General features: G+C 38.0%; 1 protein-coding gene across 4 annotated transcripts in view; it reads right to left on the bottom strand.

Annotated features, from left to right (window-relative positions):
* Positions 1–435: 435 nt before the first annotated feature.
* Positions 436–13,214, bottom strand: part of MPP4 (MAGUK p55 scaffold protein 4) — a 60,314-nt gene continuing 47,535 nt past the window's right edge. For all 4 annotated transcript variants that reach the window (XM_066232411.1, XM_066232413.1, XM_066232414.1 and 1 more), the window contains exons 19-22: positions 11,569–11,662; positions 10,904–11,012; positions 8,455–8,589; positions 436–963 (exon numbers count right to left, since the gene is read on the bottom strand). In XM_066232411.1, coding sequence (XP_066088508.1) covers positions 772–963; positions 8,455–8,589; positions 10,904–11,012; positions 11,569–11,662 — 530 coding nt within the window. In that variant the 3' untranslated portion in view covers positions 436–771. The remainder of the gene's footprint in view (positions 964–8,454; positions 8,590–10,903; positions 11,013–11,568; positions 11,663–13,214) is intronic.

Raw genomic sequence — 13,214 nt, 5'->3', positions numbered from 1 at the left:
GTTGAGAGAAAACATCTCCAGATTATTTTGACATTTGATTGTGCTGTATACCCCTCCCCCAAAGTCAAATTGTCTTCTGTCACCTTCTATCTGGTTTTCTTTGTGCCCCTCCCCTCCCCCACCCCTTGCGCTTTTTTTTTTTTTTTTTTCCCCCCCCAGATATTGGTCTCTAGGACTAAAATTCATTGCCCTGTCCTAATTTAGGCATAAACGTAGATATGGTTTTTAGGAAAATTAATGATTACTACAGCTCTGATCAGAAGAATTTTCCCTTGTAGCCTGGTGTATAAAATGATGGCAGCAAGGCAGTTTCTGGAGGGTATGATGTTAGATGTGAACTGTGTCTATTAACCCATCTTTCTTGCTATGTTAGTCAACTAGGCACTTTTTGTAAAAGCCATTTTCATAAAACAAGTTTCACAAGGTAAAACACTGTTTCTGAAGTTAAATACTACTTACTTTATTTAGGAAAGCTCTTTTTATCTGAATTGTACAAAGACCATACAGTCTATGAAAGTGAGTTCTCATACTCAGTGAGTTGACCATGTTTGTATTCCTACCAATTGCTGTATATAAGGTAAAGGAAAACAGTTTGATTTTCTAAAAACCAAGTAGATAATGCTGCATAATTACACAATGTAAATATTTTTTCAAGTGAGATTAATTAATAAGTGGCAGGACTTCTAAAGTTGCATACATTAGATTGCAGCTAGTATTCCAGAGGTCTGTAACAGATGAACATTTTAAAACTCCAACATTAAGCATAAACCCTTAAGACTCAGCATCAGAGGAAACCCACGTTGCTGGTACCCACTGGGGCTCCTCCTGAGCCCTCTGAACTGCAGACAACAACTGGACACATGCATCTTGCAAGTTGTCATTCACAATCACATGATCAAAAAACTGGCCAAATTGCATCTCCATTTTTTGGGCTAACTCTTCCATCTCTTGTAGATCTTCATCCTTCAGGATAAGTAGAAAAATAAAGATAACACAAACTTTAATGAGACAAGTAGAAATAATACACAGTCTCTGCTTTCCATTCAGTTTCAAACTATAAAAAATTAGGTTAAATAAATGTCTTCTATTTTAAACAACAAAACTTATGTTTCGGCCCTGGCCGGTTGGCTCAGCGGTAGAGCGTCGGCCTAGCGTGCGGAGGACCCCGGTTCGATTCCGGCCAGGGCACACAGGAGAAGCGCCCATTTGCTTCTCCACCCCTCCGCCGCGCTTTCCTCTCTGTCTCTCTCCTCCCCTCCCGCAGCCGAGGCTCCATTGGAGCAAAGATGGCCCGGGCGCTGGGGATGGATCTGTGGCCTCTGCCTCAGGCGCTAGAGTGGCTCTGGTCGCAACATGGCGACGCCCAGGATGGGCAGAGCATCGCCCCCTGGTGGGCAGAGCGTCGCCCCTGGTGGGCGTGCCGGGTGGATCCCGGTCGGGCGCATGCGGGAGTCTGTCTGACTGTCTCTCCCTGTTTCCAGCTTAAGAAAAATGAAAAAAAAAAACAAAAAACTTATGTTTCTATCTTTAGTCTTACTACTGTCTCCTTGTCAAGGTCTTACAAAATTAAGCAATGGTTTGTAGACAGACCAGTCCTCTCAACTTCCCGTTTGGACTTAAAGTATCCTATAATAACAACATTATAATAAACACTTGAACTCTCAAAGCATATACAACATAAAACCAAAAAAATTACCACTTAAATATAATTAAAACTTATACATACATTTCAAATAAACGTTTAAATAGAATGTCATTGATAAGAAGGACATTATTTGGCATACACAAAATGCTCACTTTTTTTTTTTGTATTTTTCTGAAGCTGGAAACCGGGAGACAGACTCCCGAATGCGCCCGACCGGGATCCACCCGGCACGCCCACCAGGGGGCAATGCTCTGCCCATCCGGGGCGTCGCTCTGCCGTGACCAGAGCCACTCTAGCGCCTGGGGCAGAGGCCAAGGAGCCATCCCCAGCGCCAGGGCCATCCTTGCTCCAATGGAGCCTCGCTGTGGGAGGAGAAGAGAGAGACAGAGAGGAAGGAGAGGGGGAGGGGTGGAGAAGCAGATGGGCGCTTCTCCTGTGTGCCCTGGCCGGGATCGAACCTGGGACTTCCGCACGCCAGGCCGACGCTCTACCACTGAGCCAACTGGCCAGGGCCAAAATGCTCACTTTTAACGTGAGGTTAGTATAACATGGTTCTATTGAATTAGGCATGCCTAAGTTTCTTCCTGATGACTTAATGCACCTATTAATATTGTCTACTGTGAAATGTTCATTCATGAAGGTCATTTGGCCTTGACTTGGCACTAAGGCATTAAATTCATGCTGTTATTTTCTTATTTGTCCTTAGCAATTAAAATAGTACAACTTGTTGCTGATGCAATCATATAAACTCAGGCGCTGAAAGCTTGTGGCAGTGCTCTTATACAAGGTGTCCACATTCATGATCCAGAAACAATTTTGTTACTTTCTTTAGCTAGCCATAAACATCAGAACATAATTTTAAAAGCCCATAGACTCAGACTCAGAGAATATATCCACTGACTCCAGTGTCTGAAATGCACATTGGAGAATCAGAACTTCAAAAGTAGTCATTGAATAAAAATAATGAAGATAAACTCATAGAGCCTGACCAGGCAGTGGCGCAGTGGATAGAGCATCAGACTGGGACGTGGAGGACTCAGGTTCAAAACCCTGAGGTCTCCAGCTTGAGCACGGGCTCATCTGGTTTGAGCAAGCTTGAACCCAAGGTCGCTGGCTTGAGCAAGAGGACACTCAGTCTGCTGTAGCCCCCCGGTTAAGGCACATATGAGAAAGCAATCAATGAGAAACTAAGGTGTTGCGATGAAGAATTAATACTTCTCATCTCTCTCCCAGTCTATCTGTCCCTATCTGTCCCTCTCTCTGTCTCTCTCTCTGTCAAAAAAAAAAAAGATAGACTAAAGATAATGAATAATATAAAGATACCTCATGCTCACTTAAGCAGTACATAGGCTAAGATTGGAACAATAAAGAGGTTAGCATAGCCCCTATGCAAAGAGAGCATGCAAATTTGTGACACATTCCACATTAATTTCATTTTGGCAAGACAATGAAGTTCTGGAGATATTTTTCATAATGTGAATATACTTAACACTACTGAACTTATACACTTAAAAATAGTTAAGATGGTAAATCTTGTATATTGCATTATTATTTTCTTTTTTTACCACACATGCACAAAAATAAATGGATGTAATATCTTAACAAAGGCAATGGTTATCTGGGTGTAAAAATTCATTGAGCTGTCCACTGAAGATTTATATACCTTGCTGAATATATATTATGATTTAAAGTATTTAAAGTGGACTTGATGAAAATAAATATATAAAATGGGGGAGTCCCCTATTTTAGGGAAAGTTCACTGATTAATCCTACCTGGCTTGGCCTCTCTATTATTACCATCATCTTTAACAAAAATTTTTATGTTTAGAAATATATATATAGATACAGATGAGATATATTCACTAAAGCATTTTTAAAGTAAACATTCAAATGATTTTGTAAATAAAATAATTCATTTTAAATATAAATATCAGTTTCTGTGTGGCTTTGCAAACTGTGGTTTGAGGGCCTTTTTATAGAGCTAGACCCAAAATAGAAGAAAAAATAAGAGTAGTATTATAGCAGTTACTAAACTTTATTTTTTATTTATTTTTTTTTATACTTTTATTTTTTTAATGGGGTGACATCAATAAATCAGGATACATATATTCAAAGATAACAAGTCCAGGTTATCTTGTCGTTCAATTATGTTGCATACCCACCACCCAAAGTCAGATTGTCCTCTGTCACCTTCTATCTTGTTTTCTTTGTGCCCCTCCCCACCCCCTATCCCTCTCCCATTCCCCCCTCCCCCCCGTAACCACCACACTCTTATCAATGTCTCTTAGTTTAACTATTATGTCCCACCTACGTATGGAATAATACAGTTCCTGTTTTTTTCTGATTTACTTATTTCGCTTCGTATCATGTTATCAAGATCCCACCATTTTGCTGTAAATGTTCCGATGTCATCATTTCTTATGGCTGAGTAGTATTCCATAGTGTATATGTGCCACATCTTCTTTATCCAGTCATCTATTGATGGGCTTTTTGGTTGTTTCCATGTCCTGGCCACTGTGAACAATGCTGCAATAAACATGGGGCTGCATGTGTCTTTACGTATCAATGTTTCTGAGTTTTGGGGATATATACCCAGTAGAGGGATTGCTGGGTCATAAGGTAGTTCTATTTTCAGTTTTTTGAGGAACCACCATACTTTCTTCCATAATGGTTGTACTACTTTACATTCCCACCAACAGTGGATGAGGGTTCCTTTTTCTCCACAGCCTCTCCAACATTTGCTATTACCTGACTTGCTAATAACAGCTAATCGAACAGGTGTGAGGTGGTATCTCATTGCCGTTTTGATTTGCATTTCTCTAATAGCTAAAGAAGATGAGCATCTTTTCATATATCTGTTGGCCATTTGTATTTCTTCCTGGGAGAAGTGTCTATTCATATCCTCTTCCCATTTTTTTATTGGATTGTTTGTTTGTTTGTTGTTGAGTTTTATGAGTTCTTTGTATATTTTGGATATTAGGCCCTTATCTGAGCTGTTGTTTGAAAATATCATTTCCCATTTAGTTGGCTTTCTGTTTATTTTGTTATCAGTTTCTCTTGCTGAGCAAAAACTTCTTAGTCTGATGTAGTCCCATTCATTAATTTTTGCCTTCACTTCTCTTGCCATTGGAGTCAAATTCATAAAATGCTCTTTAAAACCCAGGTCCATGAGTTGAGTACCTATGTCTTCTTCTATGTACTTAATTGTTTCAAGTCTTATGTTTAGATCTTTGATCCATTTTGAGTTAATTTTTGTACAGGGGGAGAGACTGTAGTCCAGTTTCATTCTTTTGCATGTGGCTTTCCAGTTTTCCCAGCACCATTTATTGAAGAGGCTTTCTTTTCTCCATTGTGTGTTGTTGGCCCCTTTATCAAAAATTATTTGACTATATATATGTGGTTTTATTTCTGGACTTTCTATTCTGTTCCATTGGTCTGAGTGTCTATTTTTCTGCCAATACCATGCTGTTTTGATTGTCGTGGCCCTATAATAGAGTTTGAAGTCAGGTATTGTAATGCCCCCAGCTTCATTCTTTTTCTTTAGGATTGCTTTGGCTATTCGGGGTTTTTTATAGTTCCATATAAATCTGATGATTTTTTGCTCTATTTCTTTAAAAAATGTCATTGGAAGTTTGATGGGAATTGCATTAAATTTGTTTATTGCTTTGGGTAATATAGCCATCTTGATTATATTTATTCTTCCTAGCCAAGAACAAGGTATATTCTTCCATCTCATTATATCTTTTTCGATTTCCCTTAACAATGGTTTATAGTTTTCATTATATAAGTCCTTTACATTCTTTGTTATGTTTATTCCTAAGTATTTTTTGTTGTTGTTGTTGCAATCGTGAAGGGGATTATTCTTTTGAGTTCCTTCTCAGTTGTTTCATTGTTGGCATATAGAAAGGCTATTGACTTCTATATGTTAATTTTGTATCCTGCAACCTTACTGTATTGGCTTATTGTTTCTAGTAGTCTTTTTGTGGATTCTTTGGGGTTTTCGATGTATAGGATCATATCATCTGCAGAAAGTGATACCTTTACCCTTTACTTCTTCTTTTCCGATATGGATGCCTTTTATTTCTTTGTCTTGTCTGATTGCTGTGGCGAGAACCTCTAGTACCACATTAAATAAGAGTGGAGAGAGTGGACAACCCTATCTTGTTCCTGATTTAAGGGGGAAAGCCTTCAGTTTAGTGCCATTTAATATGATGTTAGCTGATGGTTTATCATATATGGCCTTTATCATGTTGAGATATTTTCCTTCTATACCCATTTTGTTGAGAGTCTTAAACATAAAATTGTGTTGTATTTTATCGAAAGCCTTTTCTGCATCTATTGATAAGATCATGTGGTTTTTGTTCTTTGTTTTGTTGATATGGTGTATTACATTAACCGTTTTACGTATGTTGAACCATCCTTGAGATTCTGGGATGAATCCCACTTGATCATGATGTATTATTTTTTTAATATGTTGTTGTATTCGATTTGCTAGTATTTTGTTTAGTATTTTAGCATCTGTATTCATTAGAGATATTGGTCTGTAGTTTTCTTTTTTTGTGCCATCCTTGCCTGGTTTTGGTATGAGGGTTATGTTGGCCTCATAAAATGTGTTTGGAAGTATTGCTTCTTCTTCAATTTTTTGGAAGACTTTGAGTAGAATAGGAACCAAGTCTTCTTTGAATGTTTGATAAAATTCGCTGGTATAGCCGTCAGGGCCTGGACTTTTATTTTTGGGGAGGTTTTTAATGGTTTTTTCTATTTCTTCTCTACTGATAGGTCTGTTTAGGCTTTCTGCTTCTTCTTGACTCAGTCTAGGAAGGTTGTATTGTTCTAGGAATTTATCCATTTCTTCTAGGTTGTTGAATTTAGTGGCATAAAGTTTTTCATAGTATTCTACAATAATTCTTTGTATATCTACGGTGTCCGTGGTGATTTCTCCTCTTTCATTTTGGATTTTGTTTATATGAGTTCTTTCTCTTTTTTCCTTGGTAAGTCTTGCCAAGGGTTTGTCAATTTTGTTGATCTTTTCAAAGAACCAGCTCCTTGTTCTATTAATTTTTTCTATAGTTTTTCTGTTCTCTAATTCATTTATTTCTGCTCTGATTTTTATTATCTCCTTTCTTCGGCTGCTTTTGGGTTGTCTTAGTTCTTCTTTTTCTAGTTCCTTAAGGTGGGAAGTTAAGTGGTTCACTTGGGCTCTCTCTTGTTTGTTCATATATGCCTGAAGCGATATGAACTTCCCTCTTATCACTGCTTTTGCTGCATCCCATAGATTCTGATATGTCGTATTGTCATTTTCATTAGTCTGTATAAATCTTTTGATCTCTGCACTTATTTCTTCTTTGACCCATTCATTTTTTAAAAGTATGTTGTTTAGTTTCCACATTTTTGTGGGATTTTTTTCCTCTTTTTTGCAGTTGAATTCTAGTTTCAAGGCTTTATGATCAGAAAATATGCTTGGTACAACTTCAATTTTTCTGAATTTGCTGATGTTGTTTTTGTGGCCCAACATATGGTCAATTCTTGAGAATGATCCATGTACACTGGAGAAAAATGTATACTCAGTCACTTTGGGATGAAATGTCCTGTAGATGTCTATCATATCCAGGTGCTCTAGTGTTTTGTTTAAGGCCACTATGTCTTTGTTGATTCTCTGTTTGGATGACTGATCTAGAGCCGTCAGCGGTGTATTGAGGTCTCCAAGTATGATTGTATTTTTGTCAGTTTTTGTTTTAAGATCAATAAGTAGCTGTCTTATATATTTTGGTGCTCCTTGGTTTGGTGCATATATATTAAGAATTGTTATGTCTTCTTGATTCAGTGTCCCCTTAGCCATTATGAAATGGCCATTTTTGTCTCTGAGTACTTTTCCTGTCTTGTAGTCAGCATTATCCGATATGAGTATTGCTACACCTGCTTTTTTTTGGATGTTATTTGCTTGGAGTATTGTTTTCCAGCCTTTCACTTTGAATTTGTTTTTATCCTTGTTACTTAGATGAGTTTCCTGTAGGCAGCATACAGTTGGATTTTCTTTTTTAATCCATTCTGCTACTCTGTGCCTTTTTATTGGTGAGTTTAATCCATTTACATTTAGTGTAATTATATCAATAATTGTGAGTTCCCTATTGCCATTTTATATCTTGCTTTCTGTTAGTTTTGTGTCTTGTTTGATCCTTCTCTTTCGTTTTTCTATCTTTTGTTTTTATTTGGTTGTATTCCATACATCTTTCCTCTGTTGCTATCTTTTTTATCTCATGTGCTTCTGTGGTGGTTTTTTCAATGGTGGTTACCTTTGAGTAATAAAAAGGGTCCCTACCCTGTTTATTGTAGCGAACTATTTTGTGAGTACTTTTGCACTCCATCGTCCTTTGCTACTGTTAATCTCCATCTTCTCCCCCTCTTTCTTTTTGTTGTTGTCACAGTTTAAATTTGGTTTTATTGTGTTCTTCTTGGAGCTTTTACTTGTGGCTCTGTTTTTTTTTTGTTCTTTGTATCTGATTGGAGAACCCCCTTTAGTAATTCCTGGAGTGGGGGTTTTCTGATGATAAATTCCCTCATCTTTTCTGTATCTGTGAATGTTTTTATTTCTCCTTCGTATTTGAAGGATAGCTTTGATGGGTATAGTATTCGTGGCTGAAATAAACTTTATTTTAATATTTATAAATTATGTCCAGTAAAAATAAGTCATAAGGGCATTGTTCATTAGAAACAGAAATAATATTCCTTAACATAGAGATGCTGTGGAAAGAATACCATAATTTTTGACTAGGGAAAAAATACATTTCTCCATTTCTTCTGTGTCTTACCTTGAACTTCATGTCCACAAAATAGTCTGTAATGATCTTGGCATTTTTCCGAGACTGTTTCATACAATTCATGTTAGATGGCTTTATAAATATGACATAGGGCTTCAGTTCATGGGTTCGAGCCACCTGAATACCCTACACAGAAAAATTAAGTACATATTTAAAAACAAAAATCCTGATTTCCTGGAGTCAACATGAATATTTTCCAAATTTCTAAAACCAGAAATTAGAAGTTATTTTTAGCCAGAGTAGATTCTCATGCACCCAAAGTTCTCAACTCTAAAAATATTTTAATAATTAAGAGATGGAGTTCTAGAATCGAAAGTTACTTCAAATCCTAACTCTTCCTCTTACTAGCCATGTCACCCTTATTGAAATAAGAGAATAGAATATGACCTCAAGGGACAAAGACAGATTCTCAAGGAGGACCAGCTCTTGCCATTGATACTACTGACATCTTCACACTGACCACCAGCTTTGATCCAAGTAAGAACAAATTTTTTGTCCTCTAATTCTCTTTAGCACAAAAGGTTTATTTTTAAATGTCTATAGAAAATGCAAAGAAAATAAAAGGATTATAAAAACTGAACCTACACTTTGTATGTTCTTCTTTTTTTAGAAAGAGATTCCATTTTATTTTACTTTTTAATTCAGAAAACAGAAGCTTTAAATTTTATCACAGATGTTTCTTGGGAAAAGCAGTATAAAATACATCATTGAGATGACCTTATTCTGTAATTATTTAAAAGTCCACAATAATACTTTATCTGAGTGTGACAGAATCATCTTAAAACATCTAATACTTCCTTAACTGAGCATATATATTTTAGGGTCAAAATAACCTTAATTACAATTTATTTGCATCTATTTATGACTTAAAGTAACATTTTCCACAATCATATAATCTTAAATGCTTAGGAATCCAAGAAAGAGGAAAACAGCACTGTCATTTTCTGGTGAATTCACTCAAAGCATTTAAGAACCTATCAACAATCAACACCAGGAGTCAAGTTAAACTTTTTGGCATTTAATTATTACAAAAGGCAACACACCAGGTACTGGGATTTAAACTACACTTAAGTCCTGAATTGCTAACACTCTCCTGCCAATCCTCCATGCCTAACCACCAAGTAATTTATGTCAAGTGGAGACAGTTTTTGGAGAACCACTTGGGACTCTGGGCCTCGAGGATGCTTTTCCTGATTCTGTATGGGGCAGCCTCGTACATTGTCCCATCACTGACAGTGCCAAGACTCACTACTCCTACTTCTGCCTCCCTCGGACAATTGTCAAAGGAAGACTTTACTTCCACAATTTTTATTTTACAGGGTCAAAGAGTCACTTATGCTTTCCTCTTTCCTTTGTCTGAACATAAAACATGCTTGCTTTTTCTTTAAAAAAGTATTCTTGGAACTGTGAAGACAGTGTCTCCATGGCCTCAGATCTGAGGGGTTCTGGTGGGAATAAGAGCCTCGAATCTCTGCTAGCAACTAGTTACCTCGGTCACTCTGCCTGCACTGCACCTGCCCACTGGGCAGGGACCTACCCAAGGTCCAGCATGCCACCAGAAAGAGGCAGCTGGCAGATAGAGATCTATAGTCCTGGGCTCTCAGGCTTTCCTGCTGCGGGTTGGTGGGGGGGGTCAGTTTCTGAAGCTCTCTAGCTTCTAAAGGTTACACCCACCCATGCTTGACCGGAACTCATTTGAGTAAGTTTCTGTTCCTTGGAACCTGGAGAAGCTTGCCTCTACGAGTCTTGAGGATCTTAGCAGGTAAACTTAGAAAGCTGCCAAGAAGGGCTATGGTTAGTATCTCTTGTACATTGTAATTACTGGTTGTGGGTCCCAAGCTACTGCTGAAAATAGAACCTATCTATCTGCTCAAGGATCCGGTAAACAAGGTATGTGGGCTCCAAGCTAACATCCTGGGACAGCAAGGTCCCAACATCTCCAAGTGTGCCTCACGACACCCCTACGTTTGAGAAGGCCCCTTATTCATAGTACACCGCACGTGCTGTTTAGTTGTCCCAGAGGTTGCAAATACATCACACTTTTCAGGTCCTTCCTTTGCCACCAGAGTTAGTGACGTGTAACATAACGTATCTTTAACAGTCTGGAACGATGTAGTGAGCCCACACACACACCTCCTTCTATACCATGCACACTGAAATTCACCTTCTTCAAAACAAATGTCCTTTCAAAAAATATCCATTTGTCTTTTGCTGATACTATGGAAAGTCACCGTCAAAATCTTTTAAGAATTGATACACACAAAAAATTAGAATCAATACCATTGGAAATTGCTGTTTATTTCAGCATCACTTTTCCCAGGGAGAAGATGACCTTGAAGTCAGTCAGTGAATTCGAGAGGATAAGAGGAAGGATTAAAAGCTAGGAAACAGCTCATGCCTCTGGACTCGCCCACAACGAAGTATTCCACGGCAAACCCACCTGGGGCTCTAAGTCCATGACACAGATCTTCCCTTCATCGAGGACCGCTTGCACGGCATCCACACTGGTGCCATAGAAGTGGCCTTTGTACTCACCATACTCGAGCATCCTGCAAGGGTGGGACAAAGAAAACACTCTTTCTACAAGCAAAATATTATTAGTAGTAACATGAAGATAAACTCCAATGGGATGAAAAAAATATTGTACTTTGCTAGCACAAAAATAATTAGGGGTAGTGAGGTGTAACATATAACGTATCTTTAACAGTCTGGAATGGTGCGGTGAGCCTGCACATACACCTCCATCTATACCATGCACACTGAAATTCACCTTCCCCAAAACAAATGTCCTTTCAAAAGACCATCCACTTGTCTTTTGCTATTACTATGGAAAGTCATGGTCAAATCTCTTAAGATTTTTGACAGGAAAAAGTATTAAGAGTTCTAGGATTTAATGACTTCCCTAAATTCTCTAAAATTTTCACTGTGATTCTCTCAGAATCCTATGATTGGTATACTAGTATATCAACTTACATTTCCTTGTTTAATTCTTGAAAAACAAAAATAAATTCCCTCAGAAGGTTTGGACAATGCATAAAAACAGGGAATCTATTTTGAATGTAAAACAACCAGAAGCGAGAATCAGATTCTGAATGTCTAGCTTACCTATGACCATACATGAGGCTTTCAAATGTTTCTTTGGACACATAGTGATACTCGCGTCCATCCATTTCATAACTCTTTTTAGAACGAGTAGTGTCTGTCAAAAAAGGGAATTAAAAAAAAAGATTTTAGAGTCTTCAAAAATGTTTTGATTTATTATCAACATGCATTTGGATAATGTCCAATCAAAATAAGTGAATGAATAGCCCTGGCCAGTTGGCTCAGTGGTAGAGCGTCGGCCTGGCATGCAAAAGTCCCGGGTTTGATTCCCAGCCAGGGCACACAGGAGAAGCGCCCATCTGCTTCTCCATCCCTCCCTCTCTCCTTCCTTTCTGTCACTCTCTTCCCCTCCTGCAGCCAAGGCTCCATTGGAGCAAAGATGGCCCGGGCGCTGGGGATGGCTCTGTGGCCTCTGCTCCAGGCGCTAAAGTGGCTCTGGTCGCAACATAGCGACACCCCGGATGGGCAGAGCATCGTCCCCTGGTGGGCGTGCCGGGTGGATCCCGGTCTGGTGCATGCAGGAGTCTTCTGACTGTCTCTCCCGTTTCCAGCTTCAGAAAAATACAAAAATAAATAAATAAATAAGTGAATGAATATATAAACGGGTCAATAAATAAAATGCTAGAACCAAAAAGATGGAGTTTGAACTGATGATAAGAAATCAGTTCTCATATAAAAATTATTCCATCTTTGTGCTCACTTCAGCAGCACATATACTAAAAATTATTCCATCTTTAACCCTTTATTTAATGATCATGGTGTGGACAAGAAGGCCCTAAGGGAACACCTGCTCTAACTTCTAAATAAGCACTACTGAATTATGTATGAGCCCTAAGATGCCTACGGCTCCCAGGTAGCAAGCAATACCAGCAATACCTTATGTTTAGGTAGTGCATTTCACAATACCCTATTTCATCTCTCACACTCCTAGCTAGTAAAATGTTATTGCCATAGTTAACTGAAGATTTTAGAGTGTAACTAACTTGCTCACATACATAGACTAATGAAAAGCAAAGTTGAAAACAAGAACCTAGGTGTTCTGACTCTTCCCAGACTAATCTTTTCAACTACCTCAGATTGTCTTAGATTTGAAATGGAGAAAGCCGAAGACAGTCTGCAGTCTTGCCCAGATACATTAACATACAAGTGAAATGGTGATGAGTTTTGGGGATCTCTAGAAGGGAAAGATTGGTGGAGCCTGAATTCAGTCTGAATTGCTCATATGACCACTTGGACTATACAGCTAGTGCTCGACTTACGATGATTGGTTCTGACAGACTGGTTGTAACATGATTTGGTCATAAGTTGAGTAGGCTATATGTACAGTACTGTGAAATGATGTTATAAAAATCTTCAAGTCATATTTTATCATAATTTTCTTTCATTATTGTTATATATCATAATTTTCTTTGTTCATTTTATGCCATTTGTATCATCTCTACACCATTTTGTTTCTTATTTTTACATTTGTCAGGTTTAAGTAAAACACTGCATTACCAGTACAACTGGTTTAATATTTGCAAAACATACAAAATTACAAAATACGGGTGCATACAAAAATACAAAATACAGGTGTAAAAAATACCATAGGAAACATTTTCCCAATTGCAAAACATATCAAAATATATAAACATGTACGAAACATTTTA

The sequence above is a fragment of the Saccopteryx bilineata genome, chromosome 5 (assembly GCF_036850765.1).
Source record: "Saccopteryx bilineata isolate mSacBil1 chromosome 5, mSacBil1_pri_phased_curated, whole genome shotgun sequence".
In the NCBI taxonomy this organism is placed as follows: Eukaryota; Metazoa; Chordata; class Mammalia; order Chiroptera; family Emballonuridae; genus Saccopteryx; species Saccopteryx bilineata.
The sequence above is the reverse complement of the archived record's forward strand: the minus strand, read 5'-3'. Positions and strand labels throughout refer to the sequence as shown.